Source organism: Cherax quadricarinatus, chromosome 86 (genome assembly GCF_038502225.1).
Source record: "Cherax quadricarinatus isolate ZL_2023a chromosome 86, ASM3850222v1, whole genome shotgun sequence".
NCBI classification, from domain to species: domain Eukaryota; kingdom Metazoa; phylum Arthropoda; class Malacostraca; order Decapoda; family Parastacidae; genus Cherax; species Cherax quadricarinatus.
The window spans coordinates 6,652,762-6,671,490 of record NC_091377.1 but is presented as its reverse complement, the minus strand read 5'-3'; the positions used below and the strand labels follow the sequence as shown (position 1 = coordinate 6,671,490).

The window sequence follows — 18,729 nt, the reverse complement described above, 5'->3', positions numbered from 1 at the left end:
TCAGGCACAGGCTACATGCTGGCACCACCAGCTCCAAATTTGGCCAAACTAAAGTTATGCATAATCCTAAATGAATCTTTGCAAAGGTTCTTGAACACACTTCACAAGTTATCAGTTATATAAGTTCAATGACATATGACATGTACTTCTAGTGGTATGCTTGTATCACATCTCACTCTTATTCTCATTTACATTTGCAAATGTATTCAAATAACCACCTTGCTGACTATGTTTGTAGCTTATTAAAGGTCATCCAAGTGCCATTCACTGCCCTCTTTAGGTATCTCCCTCATGAATTAGTGATATAGGTGATTCAGCTTCTTCCAGGTCATTGATGCATATCAAGAACAACAGAAAATCAACCACTGATCTTTCAGTATTTCTCATTATCTATGCCCACTTTGGCACCTATCGTACCATTACCCTCTGCATTCTATTCAGTCTTTCCTGTCTGTATGGTAGCTTCCAGCTCTCTTACAGTTAGGGAAGATATGGTCTATACATGCCTGTTGGTATGCAAGTCTCAAGTTTCTGGACAATTTTCTTATCTGAAATAGTTTTATTGCCAATGAGCATATCATTTAGGAATTTTATTCATTTGAATACATTTATGAGTAATTTTTTTAACAAAATATTCTTGCTCTCTGATATCCTTGTGTACTTTGATTTTCTCTCCATATCAATCCTATATTGATATTTAACATATTAATCATACTTTGATGTTTATTCCATATGCATGCTTCTTATTTTGAGTCTTATCAGGTTATTTTTTAAGCATGAATAGTCACTGTTTATTGTAAGATTAATTATGTTTAGATTATAGGGCATTATTTAACATTACTTGTCTTGTTTCCTTGTTCTAGTTATTATTCTCTTTTTCTTTTGTATGGGCCAATTATCATTAACTGTTTCCTGTGTGTTCTTGGTCATCAGTATTTCCTTATACAGAGATCTTACTGGAGTATAGTATCACATAAGGGCTCAGGACTTAATGCATGAAAAATTTGATAGTCTGAAAATTATACAGATGACATTTATAGCAAGGTAACCTGTTCTGAAATGGTGGCTTAGAAGCTGCTCATTTACTGTGCTGGTTACTTAACTCATCCACATTATAATATGCTGTGCTTCTGTGACCTGATTAAATGAAGCTGTTTTTATTAACTTATGCCATATTTCCCATTCCTTTCTATATATTTATGAGACCTTCTGTTGACAAAATATATAAAAATTTGCATTATTTATTATTAAACTTAAAAATACAGAGCAATTAAAGAACCATACATATGCACTGGTAGGTGGCAGCAGCTGATACATATGGCCTCAATCTTTACATCAGAGTTTAGCTGGGTAGAGGGTTCATAATGTTGATGTGAATGAATGTAGTACTTAAAACTAAAATTCAGGTGATATAGATTAAGTATAATGCAGTATTGCCAAACTTACATGGATTATTTTTAGTGAGACCATCATGAGTGTTTCAGTAATCAATAATCTGTCTTTAGGTCTCTTCCTATGGTGTGTGCCACTCACACAGCACGAGTAAGTTGGGGTTCAGCCTCCGATACTGTTCAGTCTGATGCATGTTTTCTTCCTTTTATGTCTCCCATTATCTTCCTTTTTTACTGCCTTTCTCTATCATTCCCTTTTTATCAATTCTTCCATCATCCCCTCTCCCTTGAGAAAAGATAGATGCAATTTGCAGAGAGGAACTTTACTGGGATGTTTCTAAGGTTTAAAAAAAAAAAGCTTCTTTGCTCAATACAGAGGTATGGACAACAAATGTACTTATATAATCACAGTCAGGTGAATGACCAGGTCAGTGAGGGCAAAGCAGCATGTAATATGGCACTACAAAACTACTGGTCCTTGTGCATGCTGTTGGTAACGTCTTTATGTAAAAGAAGTTGGACTAAACATTTGGCTAAACTGAAAGCTTATTGATTTTGTTGGATTGCATTTTGTATATAGATGACCACAGTTTCCAGGTGTCTACATCATATTGTCATTATGATCAGCTGGGCATCTTTCCTGGATATCAGGTGTGAGGTCTTGTTCCTGTGTGATGCATGCCTTGATCATGCTGCGAGTCCTGTACCACTTAGTGTGTTCCTGCAGTCTGATCTTTAGGCTGCAGGTCTTTCCCATGTGTTTCTGGTTACAGGCACTGCATAGTATGACATAAACCCCACAAAGAACCAAGTGTAGTACACTCACAAAAATGTTCTTATGTGCCTACAAAATATGTAGCCCAGAATATTTTAAAGAGCATAGCATTTTAAAAGACATCTAGACACCAAAGTTTTCCACATCATCCATAACTGCAGGGTCAAACTCACAAAATCTTCATTTCACCAGTATATCACAGTATACCACAGGATATATCACACTCCAAGTTCAACGTAAGTGTGACCATCACATTAAGCACCATCAAAGATGTGCCTAGGATTACAGATTACAGTGTCTACATCATACCATGCCATGCCTATGACCAGAAACACATGAAAAAACCTGCAACCTACAGATCACACTGTAGGAACACCATTAAGTATACTCACAACATGAATGCCTGCATCACACATGGACAATCCTACACACTTGATGTCCAGAAAGGATACCCAGCTGGACAAAATACAAATTCAAATGCCTAAAAACTGCTAATCTGTACATAAAATACAAGAGAAAATCAATGATAAAATATGTTGATGAGTATGAGAATATAACTGTGCAGTTTTGGTGTTTACTAAGAAGACATTGTCTCTGTGTACTGAGTGAAGAAGTCTCTTTTACAGGAGAATCATCCCTAAAGTTTCTCTCTGCAAATCGTTTGTCTTTTCCACATGTTGGCTGTGCCATGTATTTCCTTCCTCCAATTTTTTCTGTCCCCTCTTTTCTCCATATATTTTCTCTTTCTCCTTAGTTGTAAAAGAGAGAGAAATGCAGTATGACATGATCCTTTATTGACAATGTTTTGTCCACACAGTGGGGCTTATCAAGTCACAAACAGATAAACCTGAAAAGGGTGGGTGAGCATATACAGAGAGCACAGTGAGGTGAATAAACAGGTAAGGTACAGGTTATGTGGTGGGTGTAGGGTCTGCCTGGCTTTGGTCAGTTGGTCTAATGTATTGCTTCACTAAACTGTCACTATGTGGATAAAATATTTTGATTTAGAAGCTTCCTGGCAAGGGACTCTGCTCTGTTGTAGAGGCAGTTGATTGAAATTGTTGGACATGTTGATGCATGCTGATTCTCTGTGTCTGGGTATCTTCTTCCTTGACAGTAAATTGTGCACACTTGTTGTTAATTGTCTGTGGAAGTTTTGGTGTAAAACACAGGCATTGTACAAATCATCACTTCTGCTGATGTATTGGTGTTCAGAAATGCATATGTGGAGGTCTTTAGATGTTTCACCTACATGTATATGTCACACTTGTTGCACAGGATTGCATATTCTCCTACAGTGGTTTAGTTTTATTGATGTCCTTTTCTGGTGACCTTGTAATTTTGTATTGGAGGGAGTATTTAGAGATGTGTGAGCTAACAGAGTTCTTAGGATGACTGTATATTTTTTGGTGGTGTCTTGTCTGGCTGATGAAATGAAGTTTAGTGAAGATTTATTTGATGAAAGAGCATTCTTCTAGGATTTCGTTACTGCAGAGAACACCTAGGAAGAAACCCGAGATGACTATGTTTGGTCTTGGTGTTATGTTGAGTGGAAGCAGAATAGATTGTGTTGTTTGATAGGTTTACTTTACCCTTTGAACCCTAGCTCATGGTCTGATTTGCACAGTAGAGCATCAAGGAAAAGGAGTTTTCTTTTGACTTTTTTTTGGGTGTAAATCAAATGGAAGGCTCGAACCTGATTTGATCTGTGTTGGAGGGTATGAATGTTGAACTCAAGAAATCGTAATGACACGATTGCAAACAAACCATACCCCCGGCCGGGATTGAACCCGCGGTCAGAGTCTCAAAACTCCAGCCCGTCGCGTTAGCCACTAGACCAGCTAGCCACAATAAGATTCATCCAACTAGGTATATTTCTACACCATAGGAAGGTTAGCACAGGCACCACTGTGACCACAAATGCAAATTTTTACAGACGAATCTCCAGCTAGCGTGGCTATGACGAACTCTAGCTCAAGTCCCTTCACTGCCGTCAACATGACTCAAGAAATCATAATGACACGATTGCAAACAAACCATACCCCCGGCCGGGATTGAACCCGCGGTCATAGAGTCTCAAAACTCCAGCCCGTCGCGTTAGCCACTAGACCAGCTAGCCACAATAAGATTCATCCAACTAGGTATATTTCTACACCATAGGTGTATTTCTACACCATAGGTGTAGAAATATACCTAGTTAGATGAATCTTATTGTGGCTAGCTGGTCTAGTGGCTAACGCGACGGGCTGGAGTTTTGAGACTCTATGACCGCGGGTTCAATCCCGGCCGGGGGTATGGTATGAATGTTGAATCTCTCCTAGAAGTATGATGCGTATGTCATAAAGAAAGCAAAACCAAATGACTGAGTATGGTGGAGGAAAACCATTCCTCCATCATCCCCTTCCTTAGTCATCTGGTTTTGCTATGTTGACAACAAATTCATCATAGCTCAATACAACTAGTTGACCCTTTTATTAAATTTACACCCAAAAAGGAAGGCAATGATACACTCCCTTTCCTAGATTTCCTATTGTGCAAAGTGGCCCATGAGCCAAGGTTCAAAGTCTACAGCAAACCCACCAACATGATCTGCTGCATTCACTCACAACATGACACTAAGACCAAACATCAAGTCATCGTAGGCTTTTTCCTATGTACTCTTTGTATCTACAGTAGTGAATTTCTAGAGGAATGCTGTTTCATCAAACAAATCTTCACTAAACTTCATTTTGTCATAGATTGCAGATGTTGTACATATAACATCAATTTGCCAATGCTTTTGGCTATAACCACCACTACAGAAAAGGACAGTGCAAAAACCTCAATCACTGCAGGAGTATACACAATCCCATGCAACAACTGTAACAAATATATGAATGCATTTCTGAACATTAATATGCCAGCATAAGTGATGATCTGAACACCTGCGTTTTTGAAGAATTGAGACACTTGTGCAACATATGGGAATCTTTATTGAAGAAACATTTCGCCACACACTGGCTTCATTCGTCCAGTACAAAGCAGGAAGGTATATGGAGAGGAGGAGTTTGAGGTAATCAGTCCCTCAGCCTGGAATCGATGTGTTTAGTTCACTCTTGTAGGAAGTACAGCATAAGGCCAGAGAGGTGGCTTATATACTGCAGTCAGGCGAGTCAAAGCAGGAGGCGGTGGGATCACAGTGGGACCATCCACTAGTGTAAGCAGGTTTTCATCCAAAGGTTGGACAAGTGTTGAAGAATTCTTTGATCCCATGATGTTGCAGTGTCTGACAGATATAATGAATGGTTTTGAAAACCAACAGGTTGAAGAATTGAGACATTTCAACTTGCCGGTTTTCAAAACCATTTATCACATCCATCAGACACCACAGCATCATGGGATCTTGATACAAAGAATTCTTCAACACTTGTCCAACTTTTGGACGAAGACCTACTTACACTAGTGGATGGTCCCACTGTGATCCCACCTCCTCCTGCTTTGACTCGCCTGACTGCAGCATATGAGCCACCTCTCTAGCCCTATGCTGTACTTCCTACAAGTGTGATGGACTGAACACATCAATTCCAGGCTGAGGGACGGATTACCTCAAACTCATCCTCTCCTTATACCTTCCTGCTTTGTATTGGACTGATGAAGCCACTGTGTGGCAAAATGTTTCAATAAAGATTCCCATATATTGCATAAGTGTCTCAATTCTTCAACTTGTCAGTTTTCAAAACCATTCATCACACCTGCATTTTTCATCAAAACTCCCACTACTCGTTGTCAAAGAAGAAGACACCCAGAGGAAGAGAATCAGCATGCATTAGCATATCCAACAATTGTAACCAGAAAAACTTCTACAACATAGCTGAGCCCCTTGCCAGGAAGCTCCTAGAATAGTTTTCCCACTTAGTTCAGTGAAGCACTGCATTAGACCAACCAAAGCCAGGCAGACCCTACACCCACCACCTATCCCTTCACCTCACTGTGCTCCCTATATATGCATGCTCTCTCTCTCTCTTCAGGTTTATCTGTTGATGACTTGAATCCCACTGAGGGCAAAAACCTTGTCCATGAAAGATCACATTATATTGCATGTGTCTCTATTTTATCACTGTGTTGGTATCTTATACCATTCTTCCTCACCCTTTTCTGCTCCCAACCTCCATCTCTAATCCTTGTCTCCCCATTCTTTTCCTCCCACTTCCATCCTCATTCCTTTTCCCAATTCCTTCCTCCCTGTTGTCCATTTTTGTACCCCCTATATCAGCAGTGTTGTCTTAGGAAATATATTTTTAGCAGCATTGATAATTTAAATATACTGTACTGAGACATTTATAGACTGTTGTGTTAGACATGATAGAGTAACTCTCTTGTACACCATGTAGTCAAAAGATCAATAAAGCATTAATGATAGACCTGCAGCTATAATAATGGTTAACTTGTATACATTCATATATAATATTAACGTTTAGCCAGTGGCGGGGAATTTATTTTAATCAAACATGCAGTCCTAACTAATCCTATGAAATTACAGTACTGTCAAAGTGTAGTACCTCTGTGAATGTATGTTCTCTTTAACAGCATGATACTGTAGTAAAGGTTAGATATTATACGGTCATAATAGGTTATCATTTCATGTAATATTCATCAAATTAAAAGAAATAATGACTTAAATATGAAATTAATAGCTATTCTAAATTATTTTACTTCATGTGTACTCAGAGAAGTCACAAAAATCAAGTAACAAAGGAAAAGTGAAAATTAACCAAGCATCCTGTTATAGGTGTTTAAAGGCATTATGTAATCCATCCTCCACAGTTGTTAGCAGGTGTGTAAATAATGCATGAACCAAATTTGCACATGTGCTCCATGGTGCCAGACATAAGCCACCTGTCTTTAATAACTTTGTCATTGCCAGGTAATTATGCAGAAATATACATATGGCAGTTTGATGTGAAAGTGGCTGCCAAAACTGGAGGATGGGTTGCATCATGAGGGTCAGCAGGTCAACAGTAAGGGCAGCTAGAGTACTGCTCAAGAGTCATTTATTGAATAGAGAGAAGGGGAGACTAGTACTTATTGTGTTATGAGAAGGCCATTTGTTTTACAAACTAGGATGTAAGAGACAGTTTATCAACAATCATCTTTTGTCAAAAGTTCATTGAAACACATTAGTTTGGACATTATCATCAATTAACCTACTCTTTTTTAACACACTGGCCATCTCCCACTGAGGCAGGATGACTCAAAAAAGAAGAAATGGTAGTTTTTCTTTTTTTCATTTAGTACTTTATACAGGAAAAGGAGTTACTAGCCCCTTGCTCCTAGCATCTGAGTTACCTCATACAACATGCATGACTTATGGAAGAAGGATTTTTCTCCACTTTCCCTTGGTTAACCTATTCCTATTTTCCTAAATTAAGATTTTGTATGTCGTAGAAAATTCCCTAAAATTAATGAGAAGGAACAGGTATATACATCTAGTCCTATGAGCTGTTTGGAAGTTATGTGGGCTATAATATTTTCTTAATGGGACAAATAAAAACTGATAGACACATGGTGGTGGATAATTAATTCTGTAAAATATTAGTGAATGGGATAAAGAGTATTTATTGTCTGGGGTATGAATACAATAAATACATACCTGTATTTCATTTGTAAACATGCTGGAGTCCTGTGTTTTGTCTTGTAACTTGATCCACATAGTAAGAATGGACATTTGTGTCATTAACTGTAATGGAGAATAATTTATATAAGAAAAAAAGACAGACACATCAACCAAACCTATCATTAGAGGCATGTATGTAAACAATGAAGGAAAATGTCGGCAATTTATAATTATGTAAAAAATATGTAGCATTGATGATAAATAAAGCAAATGAAGCAACTACTGTCCAATTAAATTTCATCACATAAAATATACTGGCATCTTGATGACAAATAAGCATACATACTAGCAGGCAGATTGCTTTAGTCTGCCTGGTCATCAAGATACTCCAGGAATTTCATGCTAATGTTTTATCATGCACTACCACTCATAATGTCATCTTACATTAAACATACCTTCTAGTTTTTACTAGAGCATCCAGTAAAATCCAAACTCCCTTGTACCTTCAAAGGTCAACCAGGCCAGCACATGTAACTCCTCACTCACATTATTCCACCAACTGGAATTTCTTGCCCATGAAACTTTGCCAGTGTCACTGTGCAACCTGTTAAAAACAGGGCTCATTAGTTGTTGTTAGCAACCAATCCAATAGTATATCTCTAATGTATATAATGAATACTAAGAGTTGATAGGTTGCTGATGAAATTAATATAAATTTATCTAATTGTGGTTAATAGCATGCTACAGTTGTGGAAGGCTTACCACATTTCTGTAAGGGGCAGTTAGTGTACAAGTGGAGAAAATGAAGCAGTTTCTTTACATCTCTTACAGTAGTGATTTTATGGGTAATTAGTCAAGTGTAAGACTTATGGTAGCAAGTGTGGGAGATGTGATATCTGATCTGCTGTTGAGGATAAAGTGTGGGCCATTAGGGTTACCTGTGCTAATTATTACAGGCATTATATATTCATGGGAAAGCATAAACCCTTAAGGGTTATACATTGGCTAGGAGGTAATGAGGTTTGGTCCAAGAAAAACGAAGGTTTTACAATATTTAGTAGAAGCTCTAAACCCATAAGGGGGGGGAGGGTTATGGCACCTTGGGAATGAGAGGTAATCAAGTTCAACATGAGCAAAAAAAAATTTCTTGGGTCCAGAGCCCCACACCAGGATCAAGGAACTGAACCTTCCTCTAGAGTCAAAGTGCCTTCTTTAAGGATAGTCACTGTGAAACAGTCGAACAGTAGTGTACTGTAAGAGACATCCAGTGAAAAGTCAGAGGCTACATCATGTAATTGATACATAATGTTTATTTTTTTGCACTTTAGTAAGCCTACACATAGTTGCAAAAAATTAACTATCTCTTTTTTTTATTTTATTGCAGCCAAACACCTTCAAAAACCCAGTATACGACAGCCTTTACAGCGAGGAAGTGGCAACATCAATAACACAGGAGGAGAAGACTGTTTTGCTACAATCGGACCCCCTGGGCGCCCTAGACACAAACAGACCCACTGGGTCCAAATCTTAATGCCGGCTCCTCCTAATCTTCACCTAACACAAAACTGTAATACAACAAAGTATTTAGACATTTAAGTGGCAAAAATACTTGCTAGTTTGTTAAAAAGAAAGTTCCAGAAACACAGTGGCCAAATAAGGAAGATAGCATGGTATCTCAAAGTTTTGATAGATAGTCCTAACTGCTTTCATTACTTACAAAGGTATCTGTCCAGCCTCATTCCTATAGGTGAACAGTATGGTACATCTTCCTCAGACACACTACCACTGATCAACTTTATACCTCCAAGTGCTAAAATAAAGTTGTATCTTTTTTTTTTTTTGCAAGACTATAAAATGTTGGTTGGGCTGTCAATGAAATAAAGTAAATGCTGTTCTTGTGCACTGAAAAATTTGAATATGTTTAAAAAGTAGTAGTTACTTTAGCAAACATACAGAAGATTGAAAAGTAGCACTAGAGAGAATAGAAATATGTTATTGTGTAATAGATAATATGGAGTGTTGTTTAAGAGTGTGAGTGGTCATTGAATAGTGCCACAGAATGTATCGGTCCATATTCATGAACCATCTGCAAGAAACAATGCACCTTTCATACTTTTACCCAACTGTGGTTTTTTGGATGATTAAAAATGTACCAGTCTGTATAAAAACTATTTGTATTACCTACTCCAATGATACAAGCATCAATTACCATTCAGCAATATTTTTTGTGATATGTGATTCCTTCCAAAACTTTAGATCTGTAACTGAAAATATTTCGCCTAACATGATTTTCAGTGATTTCTATGAAAAATTTGTGTGTGTGTAGGCTATGCTAAATGTAATAAATCTTGGTTTAGTTCCTTTTAGAAATTTATAATTGATAAGAAAGTTAAAAAAAAGTCATCTGCTTAATATGTAAAATAATAGACAATGTCAGAAAGCTGTTAGTTATCAGGTGTAAACATTGGCTAGATGTGGTGTACATTTGTAACATGTTACTTGTATACTGATTTTCTATATCAGATATGTATATGTATATATATATATATATATATATATATATATATATTTATTGTATATATATATATATATATATATATATATATATATATATAAAAAATCACACACACATACCTTACATACTAAATATGCTCTCTACAACAGTTTCTCCCACTTCAGCATACAGGTCCCCCAACACAATTACTTTTTCACTAAGTTCAAAACTCACTAATCATTTAAAATCTCCGAAAATCTCTTTCCTCTACACCCCTCTCTTCTGCAGGTCATAAACACTAGGTATAACCCACTTTTCGTATTCAACCCTTTTTTTAATCCACATAATCCTTGAATTTATACGTTTGTATTTCCACTTTTCCTTCCATAACTGACCATTCAACATTGCTGCTACTCCTTCCTTCCTTCCTTCTCTCATATACACCAACTCTCATCCCATTTATTTCTCCCCAGCTTTGTTTTGCTTAGAATCAGGACAACCAGTTTTTTTTTTAAATTTATAACATTCACAGTCATTTCTTATCATATGCACATTCAAACATCCCAACTTTATCTAGTTCTTTTTACATTTAGTAATTAATGTATGCATGTGTGTGTGCGTGTCTGTTAATGGCCTTCTCCCACCACGGCAGGGTAACCCAAAGAAAACTTTCACCATTTTTCAATTTCCATCTTTCCAGAAGTGTGCTGACATCACACTTAGATCTATAACTGATATTAATACAGTAAAAAGCTTACATTTGATTTCTTTCTTCTGTACTATGCTGCAGGTAATGTAGATTGATAGTGAATAATATGAATAGTTTACTATCAATGCTTTAAAATCTTGAATCAGTTTTTGTATAGGACTGTCATCCTACTTGCTAAAAATATTCAAGGATCACTTATTCTCTTGTAAATGTAATAAATTTAGATCAAAAGATGAAAAAAATTATTTAAGCTAAAACTTAACCAGTTAAGCTGATCATATTTGATAATTTCAGTAATGCAGATCACTTTCCTGAATAGTTTTATTTGCATAACATTTATAGTTTATTAAATTACATAGTCAGGAAAGATTAAAAAAATTCCAATCAAGAATAGTAATCATTTAACCCTTTCACTGTTCAGACCACCAAAATTAATATGTTCCCAGTGTTCACTTTAAAACAATTCTTTATCTCTGAAATTATAGAGAGGCTTTTCGTGCAGGCAATGACACCAAAAGTACTAAATTTGATGGAAACCTTACGGAATTATGCAGGTGTAGAGCTAGAGGTCTGGGTGCAATTTTACCATTTACGTCAATTCCACTGCTCCTTTCGACCAAATTCTTAGTTATTTTGCTAGTATGCCCTTTGTTCTATTGACTTAGCACATGCAACTGCCCATTCAAGTATTACAACTACCCTGTAAAGTTCACAGAAATTGGTAATTTGGCCAATTTTATACAATTAAAAAATAGTGCAAAATAATGTAGACATTCCTGACACTAAAACATTTCCTCTGTTCATTAGTCACATCCCCAGGCCTCTCCTACATTATACTTGCTTCCATTTTGATTCGTAATGAAACATCGATTTTCTCCATTTCCCAGATAAAATAGAACCAAGGATGATTGGTTGTTGTTTACGACATCTCTGTAACCGAATCAGATATATTAAAAACCCATAAAACAGATTGGGGAAGGGCTTTGCCTGTCCTCAGGAAAATCAGCAAAAATCAAACATTTCTGCTACTTTGAGCCCTATTTCAAACTACTTCCACTCATGAAAACAACCAAAATCATCTCTTTCAGTAGTACGTCTTCCATTCTATCAAATGATACCAAGAAATGGCTAAAACCGTAAAAAAAAACTTAATCATAATACCTTTATTTCTACAAGTACATGTACAAGGTATACAGGCCTAGCTGACATCAGTGACATAGTACTACTATTTAGAAAAACCGCTTGTTATGCAGAGCATTTCGGGCAAATTAGGTTAATTTTGTCCTGGGATGCGACCTACACCATTCGACTAACACCCAGGTACCCATTTTACTGATGGGTGAGCATAGACAACCGGTGTAAGGAAATGCGCCCATTGTTTCAATCCTTGCCAGGAATTGAACCTTCACTGTGTGAAGTGAGAGCTTTTGCCACCATGCCACTGTGTCTATTTTAAACCAAACATCAAAATTTTGCTTTTTCCATAATGCACCACATGGGGCATAATTTTTCTTTATACCATGCATGCTTATCTCTCACACACCCATTCTCTCATATCTAGGCCAAAATTTACCACTCACAGCTTATCTGAGTGAGCTGAGCTCATGATGTAGGACTACGTAAGGGACCCTGGCCTAAATGAAAGAGTTCTACGTGACAGCCACTGAAAGGGCTAATGTAGCTTAAAATTAGTAGTTTTTGTTCAGAACTAATACTTCCAACTTTAAGGTATACTGCTTGTTACTGGCTGATATTTATTATACAAATTTGTAAAAAAAAATCCAAAATTTTAGCAATTTATTCCTTCACCTACTGGTCAGTTATATCCAGTGTATGTCATCCAAGAGAGGATCAAAGATTTAAGGTTCAAAGTGGTTATGATGACTACTGACCTGTGTAAAAACCCAGTGTATTATTTTTTCTTAGGTAAATGCTTATGAAATGTGAACTTATTTGGCTGGTAAAGAAAGGTATCTGGTACATTTAAATTTAAAATTTAGGAGAAATTTGTGACCTTGATATTGAAGTGACACAAGACAAAGAACAGAGAAAGATGTGTATAAGCAAAGTTCACATCAGATGGAAATAAGCTAAACAGCATATTATTAAGGAACTGGCAATCTAAATATGGCAGCTGCAGAAAAGCTTTACAATATATCTAGGGAGAAGCTTGAAACTCCTTGTGTTAAGAGTAATGTGTAATTCAACATGATCAGTAAATCAATGCATATTACACATTCAGTATGTGTTACAGTACCACATACATATACTACACTACTTTGGTATACTCATCTCAGACTTTTGCAACTATTGTATCCTGAAATACTGTCAAAGCTATCATACTATTCAAAATAATGTACAATACAAAATGCTTATATGTCCATTAAAATTGTAGACAGTAATTCAGTTTTTTAATAGATGATTTTGCCATAGCAGGATGAAGATTTTGTCTCCTGTGATCTTTGAATTCCTAGTCCTGTACTCATATAATTGGTTTGAAGGATAACAATTTCCTGCAATGGAACATACTTTAAAACAATCCCCCCAAAAATAAAAAATACTTGCCATCATAATGAAATGAATTTAAAATCAAACTTATTGAAAAATCAGTTTTACAGTGAAAGGAGTGGCATCAAAACGTAACAGTATAATTTTTAAACTAATTCAGTATACAGTGATCATTTGCATTAATTGAGTATGTACATACATATTTTGTCCAAGGAGTATATTATAAGTTAGCAGGTTAATTTTGACTCTGAAGTAGTGCTCATCCTTTCACTCAGATTTGCCTATACATTCTGATAAGAATTTTAATATTTATTTATTCTTTATGCACTATTTTGAGTTAGTCATATGTATGTGATCTTGTTTCATCCTTTTGCAAACATTAGTTAAAATAAATAATTCTACTGCTGATGTTGATGCAGATATATTATTTATTGCTCTCTGTATCTATCTCAGGGTAGCCTTTACTCTCCAGCATTACTCACCTGCTGCTTGAGCCAAATGCAGTGCTAATAATTACAGTCAGTGAATGATTGAATGAATGAATGAATGTATGTATGTATGTATGTATGTATGTATGTGTGTGTGTGTGTGTGTGTGTGTGTGTGTGTGTGTGTGTGTGTGTGTGTGTGTGTGTGTACGTATGTACTCGCCTATTTGTGGTTACAGGGGTTGAATCATAGCTCCTGGCCCTGCCTCTTCACTGATTGCTACTAGGTTCTCTCTCTCCCTGCTCCATGAGATTTGTCAAACCTCATCTTAAAACTGTATGGTTCCTGCCTCCACTACGTCACTTCCTAGGCTGTTCTACTTCCTGACAACTCTACGACTGAAGAAATACATACTTCCTAACATCCCTTTGACTCATAGGAGTCTTCAATTTCCAATTGTGACCCCTTGTTTCTGTGACCCATTTCTGTGACATCCTGTCTTTGTCCACCTTGTCAATTCCTTGCAGTATTTTATGTCATTATCATGTCTCCCCTGACCCTCCTGCCCTCCAGTGTCATCAGGCCGATTTCTCTTAACCTTTCTTCATAGGACAATCCCCTTAGCTCTGGAACTACTCTTGTTGCAAACCTTTGCACTTTCTCTAATTTCTTGATGTGCTTGACCAGGTGTGGATTCCAGACTAGTGCTGCATACTCCAGTATAGGCCTGATGTACACGGTGTACAGAGTCTTGGACGATTCCTTACCGAGGTATCAGAATGCTATTCTTAGGTTTGCGAGATGCCCGTATGCTGCAGCAGTTATCTGAGTGATATGCGCCTCAGGAGATGTGCTCGGTATTATAATAACCCCAAGATCTTTTTCCTCGAGTGAGGTTTGCAGTCTTTGGCCACCTAGACTATACTCTCCCTGTGGTCTTCTTTGCCTTTCCCCGATCTTCATGGCTTTGCATTTGGCGGGGTTAAATTCAGGGAGCCAGTTGCTGGACCAGGCTTGTAGCCTGTCCAGGTCTCTTTGTGGTCCTGCCTGATCCTCAGCCGATTTAATTCTCCTCATTAACTTCACATCATCTGCAAACAGGGACACTTCTGAGTCTATCCCTTCCATTATGTCATTCACATATACAAAAAACAGCACAGGTCCTAGGACTGACTCCTGTGGAACCCCACTTGTCACAGGCACCCACTCTGACACCTCGTCACATACCATGACTCGTTGTTGCTTCCCTGTCAGATATTCTCTGATCCATTGCAATGCCTTTCCTGTTATGCGTGCATGATTCTCTAGCTTTTGCATTAACCTCTTGTGTGGAACTATGTCGAAGGCCTTCTTGCAATCTATCCACCCCTCTCTCTTGTGTCTTACTTCTGTTACCTTGTCATAAAACTCCAGCAAGTTTGTGACACATGATTTTCCTTCTGAAACCATGCTGGTTGTCGTTTATAAGCTTTTGTCTTTCTAGGTGCTCCACCACTCTCCTCCTGATGATCTCCATGACTTTGCATACTATACATGTCAGTGACACAGATCTGTAGTTTAATGCCTCATGTCTGTCTCCTTTCTTAAAAATTGGGACTACATTTCCCATCTTCCATACCTCAGGTAGTTGCCCAGTTTCACTGGATGTGTTGAAGACTTTTGTTAGTGGCACACTCAGCATTACTGCTCCCTCTCTAAGGACCCACAGAGAGATGTTGTCTGGTCCCACCGCCTTTGAGGTATCAAGTTCACATAGCAGTTTCTTCACCTCCTCAGTTGTGTGTATTTCATTCAGCACTTGTTGGTGTACCTCCCTACTCTGAATTCCTGGAATCCTTCCTCTCTCCACTGTAAATACTTCTTTAAATCTCATGTTGAGCTCCTCACTACCTCTTGGTCATTTCTGGTGAACTCCCCACCTTCCTTCCTCAGCCTGATTAACTGGTCCTTGACTGTTGTTTTCCTCTTGGTGTGGCTATACAGCAGCTTCGGGTCAGACTTGACTTTTGATGCTGTGTCATTTTCATGTTGCTGAGCTTCCCACCTTATCTGTTCATATTCATTTCTGGCTCTTCAGCTGATGTCTATTTTCCTGGGTCCTTTGTCTTCTGTACTTTTTCCATTCTCTAGTGCACTTAAGTTTTTGCCTCCCTACAACTTTAGGTGAACCAAGGACTCGTTCTGGTCTTCCCATTATTTCTGTTTCCCTTGGGAACAAACCTCTCCTCTTCCTCCTTGCATTTTGTTGTCACAGTCCACCATTTCTTTTACTGGTTTTCCTGCCAATTCTCTCTCCAACTGAATGTCTTGCATGAAGTTCCTCATGCCTGTGTAGTCCTCCCTTTCGTAGTTTGGTTTACCCATCCTATTCCTGCTACCCTCTCCACTTGTAGCTCAACTATGTAATCAAAGCACAGAACCAGATGATTACTAGCTCCAAAGGGCCTTTCGTATGCGATATCCTCGATGTCCAAACTACTCAAGATGAATACTAGGTCCAGTCTTGCTGGGTCATTCTCACCTACCTCTCTCTCTGGTAGTGTCTCTAACATGTTGATGCATGAGGTTTTCCAGTACCACATCCATCATCTTGGCTTTCCATGTTTCAGGACTACCATGGTGTGTGTGTGTGTGAGAGAGAGACAGAGAGAGAGAGAGAGACAGATAGACAGAGAGAGAGACAGACAGAGAGAGAGAGAGAGAGACAGAGAGGAGAGAGAGAGAAGAGAGAGATAGCGCGTGCGTGCAAGAGAGAAAGAGTAATCTTAAATTCAAGGGGTCATCATATACCAGTAATATCTATGCCAAGTGTCTTAGCTTGTGCCTAATTCATTGTTTTAACATTAATATAAATGTGATTACAATACTGAAAAATATGTTGTAATTATTACATGTATTCTTGGCTCATTTGTGCTGCCTTATATAAAATTTTGAACTGTAAAAGTACTGTGGCAGCTTCATGTTTGAAAATAAATATGCTTTAAGCACAGTTAATATATGTATGACTAGCTTATACAAGTATCTGGTGTAGAATTTGGTTAGGTTATTAGTCACAAATTAATTTACAGAATTAATTTACAGCATAGTAATTTATTAATAATAGTGTGGTTGACAAATTACGTATTAGTTTTTTCTGTATGCAAGGTATCCTTGCTATACTTTGGTAAAAGAAAAAAATTATTTGAATGCTATTGTCAGCACTAGTCTTTTCTTACAGTGACATAAATGCTCACTACAGTTCTGGGAGATATTTTTCCTCAGTATGGAAATATTTGAAATCTGTGTATGTCCTTTTTTTCAAATCATAATCATCTTTACTAGTATGTGTACTTGTAACGTTTATTCAAGAATTACATGGCCTCCGGACATTTTCACTGTACATAATGTTTACTGGGCATCAGGAGAAATTAAGAATAACATCCAATCTGTATCTTTAGATGAAAATATTAACACAGTTATTAATGAAACAAAGTAAAACTTTTGTATTTCCTAACAAATTTCTCCCATGACTACCCATTGTGGGATAAAGTACAGTAATGTGGCCATAACTTAAGATATTGTTACTCTTTTGTTCTGATGTACAAATTATTTCCTACAGTTAATATTTCTTGCTTACCTCATAGTCCCATTAAAATTACATATACAGTGATCTATATATATGTAATCATTGTAGAGTGCAATCTAAAATTCACATATTGAAATAACTTTATGATTTTCTGTTGTATTGTGTAGCAGTACTGATGTACCCCCTTCACTTGTTTAGTACATTGATGAAAATAGTCCTCAAGTATAATTATTAAGTTGTATAATAGCAACACAATTAAAATTTGTGTGTTAAATCTTGTGTTCACACTCATTAATGCCATTTTTCTCTTAGAATATAAACGAGAAAAAATAGTATTCACTTCTTCACGAGTTTGCGATTTCATAAGAAACGAGTTCATTATGCATATTTTTAAAAAAGGATTGTGCAGAAGTGATTGCCCATCCTAATGCCAGGGATAAACTGTGCTTGGATGATGCTGTATAACTGCTATTTATGTAATACTATTTTGAAAACTGTAAACCAATGTTTATGTAATACCTGGATATGTGTAACTGCTTAATTTTATAAGATGATATTGAGATAAAATTACCATATTAATGACAGTGTAAGTATCAGCAAGAAAAATAATGCCAACATAATATATGTAAAGTCCACTTCACTTACAAGGTATCAATTGTAAAGCAATTTTTTTTGCTTTATATACTATTTTCCTGATTTATGGGTGGAATTAAGCCACTATCTACTGATGTCATCTTGATGGTAATTATGTAAATCTACTGTAAATTATTTAAATGATTTTATATGTGAGTACTGTATTGTAAAAAGATCTGGGAATTTATCTTTGATGGTAAGAGCTCAAATAATGTAAAAGATTTTGGAGACAATCAGAACCAACATTCAACACAAATGTATGTTTGTATTGAGGAATCTTTGAATAAGGCAATTTTAATTGTGTCAATACAAAATCTAATTGCTTTTGATGCAAAGTTTTGCCTTCATATTTTTGTACATATGATAATAATGATAGTAAATTTATAACATGCTCATTTTATTTTTCCTCCTATAGATATATTGTGTACATTATTATATATTAATGAGGAAGCACTAAACCCATAAAGTTCCTTGGAAACAGGAAGGGTTGGCAGTAATCAGGTTTGATATTAGGGGAGGGTTGCTCCAATTCTTCTGATAAAGTGCCCTTCATTATCAAGACCCCCACTGAAGGATTATTTGATATTGGGTAATCTTAATAGGAAGGATATTCATTTATCACCAAGGATGAAT

General features: G+C 36.9%; 1 protein-coding gene across 1 annotated transcript in view; it reads left to right on the top strand.

Moving 5' to 3' along the window:
• Positions 1–18,483, top strand: part of LRP1 (LDL receptor protein 1) — a 340,609-nt gene extending 322,126 nt beyond the window's left edge. The window contains exon 78 of the mRNA XM_070103701.1: positions 9,144–18,483. Within this exon, the coding sequence (XP_069959802.1) occupies positions 9,144–9,290 (147 nt within the window). The 3' untranslated portion in view covers positions 9,291–18,483. The remainder of the gene's footprint in view (positions 1–9,143) is intronic.
• The last annotated feature ends 246 nt before the right edge of the window (positions 18,484–18,729 follow it).